Source organism: Erinaceus europaeus, chromosome 10, assembly GCF_950295315.1.
Source record: "Erinaceus europaeus chromosome 10, mEriEur2.1, whole genome shotgun sequence".
In the NCBI taxonomy this organism is placed as follows: Eukaryota; Metazoa; Chordata; class Mammalia; order Eulipotyphla; family Erinaceidae; genus Erinaceus; species Erinaceus europaeus.
In genome coordinates, this window is record NC_080171.1 from 18,554,116 (window position 1) to 18,562,344 (window position 8,229).

Here is an 8,229-nt window from a genome sequence, read left to right on the forward strand (position 1 = left end):
AACCTGCTGCGCTACCGCCTGACTCCCCCATTTCTATTTCTATCTGTCCTCCAAGACTTCACATACCAGCACTCCTCCTCTCAGTTGATTGATGACTTGGTCCTCCTGTGAAGGAGAGGAGGGGAGTGCTATGTGACAAGGAGAAGCACATGGCAGGGATCAGAGCACTAATCAACATCCAGGTTCAAATGTGTCTGTGAATCTGAAAGTGTGCGAGCACCAAATGGACGTGTCCAGATGACCGTGTGTCCCTGGGTAAATGTGGGGATAGCTGCATATTTATGTGTCCCTCTGCCGGGGCTCTGGGCGGTGTGGCTATGCCTGTGTCCTGGGTGTGCTCCCTTGTGATGTGCTTATGTCTGGGCCCCAGATGTTCCTACACCAGCCTGGGCTTTGCGGTGGAGGGGAGAGGAACACTAATGCTAAGATGCTAGGCACAGATTCTGAATTCCATCCAGGGGTGTGGCCTTCCCACCTCACAGGCCCTCCAGCCCTGAGTGACAAGTCTTGAAAATACTGTCTTTGGGGAAACCCACACCCAGTTCCTGAGAATGTCTTGGTGGCTCTTTGTTCCCGTCTCTTCAAGATTGGCTGCAGAGCTATTCCTGTGTCATAGTGAGGTGGACAGTAGCAGGGCACCTCCCCTCCCAGTCACCTCCTCCAGCACCTGAGCCCTACCTGTGCATCTCTTTCCCCTTCCCTCTGCCAAGTCCCTCCCCACAAGAAAGTCCCAGAAACAGCTTCCCAGATGTGGTTCTCAGGCTCTGCCCCTAATACGAGGGCCTTCCAGGAAATCGAGTACCAGGGCTGCTCCATTTTCTCCCACTCCAGATTCACCACATGAGAGTCACCAACTCTGGGCATCCCCAGACCACCCTGGGTGAACTGCAGCATCCCTGACTATGGGGAAACTGCAAGTACTGTACCTCCAAACGCTGGAGTCTAAAGCATGAGGTTCTGAGTTCATCATCATCATCATTTTAATTTGTTAAGCTTTATTCATTTATCTATTAGGTAAGAGAAAGACCTGTGTACTGCTCAGCTCTGGCTTAAGGTGATATTGAGGATTGAACCTGGAATCTCAAAGTCTCAGGCAGTGTGGGGGAGATAGCATAGGGGTGGAAGTAGATAGCATAATGGTTATGCAAAGAGACTCTCATGCCTGAGGCTCCAAAGTCCCAGGTTCAATCCCCCACACCACCATAAGGCAGAGCTGAGCTATGCTCTGTTTCTCTCTGTCTCTCTCTCATCTCTCTCAAAAATAAAATAAATAATTTTTTTTAATCTCCATAATTCAAAGTCTTTTTGCATAACCATTATACTACCTCCCCAGCCCTTGAGGTCCTGAATCACATGTGCCAGTGATGCTCAGGTTCTCTCTCTCTCTATTAAATCCTGGGCTGGCAAAATAGCTCAGTTGGATAGTGTGCTGCTTTGCCATGTGTGTGAACCAGGTTCAAACCTGGCCCCCACCACACTGAGGGAATTGTTGGTGCTGTAGTCTCTTCTCTCTCATATTCTTGTCTACCTAAAAAGAGATCATTTCTCTCTCTCTTTTTACAAACCTGCAAATACAAACACGACTTTATCTAGCCTTGCCTTCTCCCTTTGAGTCCCTGCCCAAAACCCCAGCCTGTCTGTCACCTGACTCTCTACCCACCCCAGCCCCAAGCAAGTGCCACAACAGTTAATCCACACCAGTCCTGGTGGGGAGCCCTGTGTCTGAAGACGTAAGTCACCACACTCCCAGAGAGTCAAGGACCAAGAGGGAAGACCAGGCTTTAGTTCCTCTATGACAGGCATGCCCCAGTCAGGGGCGGGCCTGGAGTGCCAATATGTGAGGGTGGTGGGGACAAATCATCTCTGGGCACAGAAAGCATATTTCCAGTGATGCCCAGCTGGCGCTCACTGATCTGCCTGTCTCTTGTCTATAACCCAGGCACAGGGTAACAGGTGTAAGAAGGAGGAAGAGTTCAGGATGAGAGGAAGAGACATGGATCCACTGTCCACCCAGGGAACTGGACTTCACTAATTTCTGTTCACTCTACAGGCCTGCCACCAGGCTCCCTCCCTCTCTTCCTCCTCAGCTAACAGGCAGCCACTTCCTGTCTCCCACACTGGGTTAACTGCTCTTTCTGGGTGCTACTACAGCACCCTCTATTTCCCACATCAAGTTTACTGTAATGATACACACATCTCAAAAGCGGATAAATTTTCCTGCAGAACCTGTCATCTTGACGGCTGTGTCCCCATGTCCAGCGCGGTGTCTAGTATGTAGTGGATACTCAACAAGTAATTGTTGAATGACTGTAGGAAAAGAAATCATAAGAAGGTAGGTCTCAACTCAAAAAAGGGACTTGTAAGTCTCTAGCTATTATGCGACGTGGCTAGGGCCATTCAACAAGACTCCACCGTCTCTCTTCTCTCAGTAGGGGAGTGATGAGAAATGAAGTGAAAGTTCTCTGAGGCTGAAGCATGGCGATACATCTGCTCTCTTCCCCCATCCTACCCTTTTCTCCCTCTCACACCTGTCTTCCTGTGTCTGGGCCACAGACCAATCTGCAAGTACCAATTGGGCTTACAGGAGCATGCTCTGTCTAGACTGGGCCTTCGCTGGATGTCTATTCTGCCTTAGCCTAGGGTCATACAAGTAACAAAGGGCAGTCAAGACAATGGAACAGGACAGAAGTCAAGAAGAGGAGGCTGAAAAGACAGTGCTACACAGGTCCCAAAGGTCTTTTCTTGCTACCTCCATCTCTCAAGGTGGAGCTCTAGAATCTGACTCCAACCCTGCGAAAGAGGGTCTTGAGCCCCCATATGTGAGTAATCAGCCCCACTCCATCCCCTGAGTGACAGGATCTGACCCCGCCCTCCTGAATAAACGTGCTGGCTCCGCCCCTTCCGGGTAATAGGCAAACCCCACCCCTAGTGCTCAGCGGAGTCCCTGTGACGTCACGGAACGGTCTGTTTCCGGGGTGGAGCCAGGGAGGGCGGGAGTTTAGGCAGCACCGACCCCTCTACCCCCCTCCAGGTGACCCCAGCCCCGAAAATCCTAGCCCGGGGCCCCAAACATCCCAGCCCTATGTCCGCCAAGCTTCTCGCCCAGTCCCTTTTAATGCCCTAGGTCGTATCCCCTGTCCCCGTAACGCTTAGTGCCTCCTCAGTCTCCAATCCCAACCCATCCCTGGGTATCATCTGAGACGGGGGCACCTGCCTCAGATTCACTGAGAAGCCAGGCTGGTCCTGAGGACAGAGAATGGGGGACCCCAGGTTGGGAAATCCTTGATCCAATCATGCCACTCCCCAGGAGACGTTCGGAACCCGGGACATGTCGGGACTGAGGAGATACGAGGTGGCGCTGGAGGCGGAGGAGGAGTGAGTGGAGGCGGGGTTCTGCGGAGGAGGAACCTAGCGGCTCGGGGTGGGGGCAGGGCTCGAGCTCTCCGCAGACGGGAGGCGCGGGGGACGGGGCCTCGGGGGCGTGGGCTGCGGCGGGACCGCCCAGGGGCGTGGTTCTATGTGGGCGGTGCCACCGGGGCGTGGTTTGTTGGTGGGCGGGGCTTTAGGGGCGTGGGCTGCTTTGGGGGCGGGGCCGACCGGGTCTGCCCCAGCCCCTCCCTCCCGGCTCTACCTTTTCCTCTGCAGGATCTACTGGGGTTGCTTCTACTTTTTCCCCTGGCTACGCATGTGGCGGAGGGAGCGGAGGTGAGGGGGGCTGCGAGACCGCGATCCGCCCGGGTTATGGACGAGGCTCGGTCTCGGAAGACAGATTGTGGGGAGGGAAATCCAGGAGCCCTCAACTCGCCTCATGTCAAGTTGTCGCCCTACAGCTCACCGCATCCCCGGGAACAGAAACTGGAGCCTCTGCGGGGCCTGATGAGCTGTCTGTCAAGTGGCCTGGGCCCTGCTCCCCAGCGCTCAGGTCGTGGCCTCCCCCGCCGCCCCCCTACCGCCACTGCCCAGCCAGCCAGTGCATTAAAGATTTAAACCAAAGCCCTCGTGCAGCCCTCTTGACTCTGCGCCTCTGCCTCCTTCAGAGCTGGGTGTCCCTCTCTACACTGGTGGTTTCCTTATTGACAAGACTCCCCGTGTCAGTACCCTGCTGCCCATATTCATCAACATCAGCCCTCCTCTTACTACCAGTGTTTCCCTCCACTTCCTATCCGCTCCCCCCTCCCCCACACACACACATCATTATGAGAAGTCTGTGGATGGGGAACCTCATAGTCCCAGTCCGGTTCTCACACTGATGTCTCCTCACATCCCCAGTTCCCTCTTAGAACCTTCCTAGCCCACCCAGGCTTTGTCAGGTATTGGAATCACCTGAAAATTCTTTTTTTGGGGAGTGGAAAGTCTAAGCCCAGAATTGTAGAAAGAAGACTGGTCTTTCCTCCAGTTAATACATCAACTTCCAGATCCTACTGTATGATCCCCAGTTTAGAGATACTTGGCATCAGTCTACCTACCAGTTCTTGCTACCTCCCTAGGAGAACTCAAGGGTCACAGTTCCTGCTACGTCTGTCATGCCTTGTGACCCAGTTGGCCTGAGACTTAGCATCTATAGCATTAAGGATCAAAGTCTCCTACATGGGCCTGCTTACATTTAGCAACTGATCTAAACATCAGGAAAGTCACCAGAGGGTTGTTAAGAGTTTCTCAGTGCGGACAAAAGTAACTTTCAGCCAGGGGTTGCTTCTGCTATAGCAGGTTTTGCTGTGGGGAAAACTTGGCTCGATCTTTGGAGAATCTGAAAAGGAGAAATAAATGCATAGTGGGAAGAATTCATTTCTTAACCTTCCTGGGTCTCTGAACTGACTGACAAGTGCAGGGAAGATCAGAAAGTGTGTGGCAGACAGCTGACTGATGGAGACTTGTGCCAAGATGGTGGTGCTTCAATCAGCTGCACCTAACAAGCTCTGGGGCACAAATCCAAACAGAAGAGGGAAGGATGAGAAAGACTCTAAAGCCTCTTCAAGTACAAGTTCAAGTAGATCACTAGAACTTCTTGAACCCTTGACTCAGAAGCCACAGATAAAGCACAGTGATCATCTATGTTGTTGCCTTCATGAAAGGACCCAAGCTCTTGAGCCATTTCTTCATATTGTCTATCTACATCAAGAATTCTTTCATATATAATTTTAATGAGAAAGACCAAGATCAGAACACAGCTCAGCTCTGGCCTATGGTGGTGCTAGAGACTGAACCTGTGACCTCAGAGTCTCAGGCATGAAAGTCTTTTGCAGAACCATTATGCTATCTCCCCAGCCCATTAAGAACCCTTTCAAAAGTGGAGTGCCTTGTCCAGTTCCAGGCCTACAACTCACCAAGACACTTTATTTTTTTTTAATTTTTTATTATCTTTTTGTTGGTATGCTTCTAATTCTGCTTCTAAAAACCCCTTCTGTTTCATTGGTTTAATATCCCCTGCTTAACACTGTATTCTATTTACATAACCACTGCAGGGCATTGGCTCAATCCCCACTGGTTCGTGATGTGTTTTTGCTCCGCCCCCTCTCCTTGTCACACCCTGATTTTCACCAGTCACTTTTCTATCCACCCTCTCTACGTCGCATCCTGTTCACACCCTACTTGGAAAGTATATATAAGGACAGCATTGTTCGTTTTAGTAGTTAGTTTTAGTCTAGCTCGGCTTAGATTGTGCTGCGTCCTGCATGAATAAAGAGATACTGCCTACAGCTCAACCATGAGTCCCTGGTCGTCTGTCTCCACTCGCAAAGCTAGTCCGACACTTTTTATTTATTTATTGGCTAGAGACAGATTGAGAGGGAGAGAGACACCTGCAGTCCTGTTTCACCACTCCTGAAGCATTCCCCCTGCAGGTGGGGACCAGGGGCTTGAACCTGGGTCCTTGCACACTGTAATGTGTGTGCTTAACCAGGTGTGCTACCACCTGCCCCCCCCCCAAGACACTTTTTAAAGACATCAGCAATGCACATGTTAAACTCCAAAGAAGGACTTTCAAGCTTTATGCCTGGGCAGGAGAAAGGAACAGCTCAAATTGTTCAGCATAAGAAGGGAACTAGCCCCCTTGGAAGTGAAGGTCCCTTCTGACTGTTACAGCAGCCCCACAGCAGAAAAAGATGCCCAGGAAAGGTGTGAGTCCCTCTCCCAGGAAAAAGTTTGTGCTGTAGGAGGCATCTAGCTACAGGGTAGAAGACAACCAGATAAGAGTTAGACTATTAGAATATGAATCAGTTTCTCTTTCTAAGACACAACAGGACTGGAGAGGGAAATTTTAAGATGCCAGAGGCTCCTTGCCCTACCCTAATCAGTTCCTGGCTTCCTGGAAAGGACCGAGACTGGGGGAGAAGGGAAATGATGGCAGTGAGAGCTCAGTATAGGGTTGGGGCTCTGAGAGGAGGATGGAGGATTGAGGCTGTAGGGGTATTACTGGCTCTCCAGGGGAAGGAAGTAGTCCTCCCGGCCCACATTAGAAAGAAGCTAGAATCTGACTAGAATAAAATAGGTCACTGTGCTTTTGGATCTGACTTCTCCAGTAAGTCAGTAACTTGAGTCTGGAAACCCCAGGCCCCTGCTGGCAAAAGGCTGGCATTCCTGGGGCAGGACTAGACAAAAATAAGAAGATAAGACGAATTGGGTCTTTTGCCTACTTGACAACAACAACCTGGCACCAGAGAATATTATATCTTCCCTTATCTGGCCTCCTTATCTATCTCAACCTTCTTCCCTATGTTGTCTTTCTGGGAACAAAAGCCCTCACCTCACCGTTCTCAGGATCCTCCAAAGAACCCCACAAAAGGTTCTATAGTTGTCTAGCCTTTTGAGGTGAATCAAGTGATTAAGTCATGACTATGAATGTGTAGCTGTGGGTATATGAGTGTGAATGCCATAAGTGGCTATCACTATAGATCTTTGTACCACCATTCCCCTCATGCAGTAGTCCTCTCCCCAACTTCTTTTTAAATATTTACTTATTTATACCTGTTTGTTGCCCTTGTTTTATTATTGTTGTTATTATTGTTGTTGTCATTGTTGGATAGGAGAGAAATGGAGAGAGGAGGGGAAGACAGGAGGAGAGAAAGACAGACACCTGCACATCTGCTTCACCGCTTGTGAAGCGACTCCCCTGCAGGTGGGGAGCCGGGGGGCTCGAACCTGGATCCTTATGTGGGATCATTACAGGTGATACTTCTGTTTGAGTACACACATTACCATACACAGAACCCAGGTTCAAATCCCCGGTTCCTACCTTCATGGGGGAAGCTTCATGAGTGGTGCAGGTGTCTCCCTTTTCTCCCTCCCTCAACCCTCCCCATCTCAATTTCTCTCTGGCTTATAAAAAATGAATAAATAAATAATGAGGAGGTGGAAGACTGGGGAAATAGCTCAACTGGCAGAGCATAGGACTTGCATGCCTGAGGTTCCCAGTTTGATCCCTGGTGCTGCATGTATCAGAGTGATGATCTTTCTTATTCCTCTTTCCCCCTGTATCATATGATGAAGCTTGATCACTCATATATAATAGCTATTTTTCAAAATATTTATTTATGAAGGAGAGAAGTTAAGAAGAGTAAGAGAGAGCCAGAGCATCACTCTGGCACATGAAGTGCTGGGGATGGAACTTATGTTGGAATCCAGTACTTTAGCCACTGCACCGCCTCCTGGGTCACAATAAATGTTTTTTTAAAAAGGAAGAAGGTAGTGCAAAGCTCAAAGACCGGCATAAGGATCCCAGTTCAAGCCCCCGGCTCCCCACCTACAGGGGAGTCGCTTCACAAGTGGTGAAGCAGGTCTGCAGGTGTCTTATCTTTCTCACTCCCTCTCTGTCTTCCCCTCCTCTCTCCATTTCTCTCTGTCCTATCCAACAACAACATCAATAACAACAACTACTACAACAATAAAAAAGGAAGCAGGCGGGTTGGCAAAACAGCTTACTTGGATAGCTTGTTGCTTTGCCCATGTACGTGACCCAGCTTTGAGCCTGATCCCTACCGCACTGAAGGAAGTTTCAGTGGTGTGGACTCCTTCACTGTACTTTCTGTCTTGCTGCCTCAATATCTAAAACAAAGGAGGGCTGGGGTTGTAGCGTAGTGGTTATACAAAAGACTTTCATCCCTGAGGCTCCCAGGGCTCAGGTTTAGTCCCCCGTACCATCATACACCAGAACTGAGTAGTGCTCTAATAACATATTAATTAATTGGTTAATTAATAGATTTTTGAAAAGAAGAGGAAAGGACAAAAAAAATA

The 8,229-nt window shown here is 49.8% G+C and overlaps 1 protein-coding gene and 1 long non-coding RNA gene across 2 annotated transcripts in view; both read left to right on the top strand.

Moving 5' to 3' along the window:
- Positions 1 to 8,229, top strand: part of LOC132540843 (uncharacterized) — a 207,079-nt gene that overhangs the window by 146,717 nt on the left and 52,133 nt on the right. The gene's annotated exons all lie outside the window — the stretch shown is intronic.
- LOC103113374 (uncharacterized) lies at positions 2,967 to 3,993 on the top strand. Its single transcript, XM_016188015.2, has 4 exons — positions 2,967 to 3,031; positions 3,308 to 3,375; positions 3,646 to 3,705; positions 3,831 to 3,993. The coding sequence occupies exons 2-4, from the start codon at positions 3,329 to 3,331 to the stop codon at positions 3,985 to 3,987; spliced, it is 264 nt and encodes an 87-aa protein (XP_016043501.1). The 5' UTR covers positions 2,967 to 3,031; positions 3,308 to 3,328; the 3' UTR covers positions 3,988 to 3,993.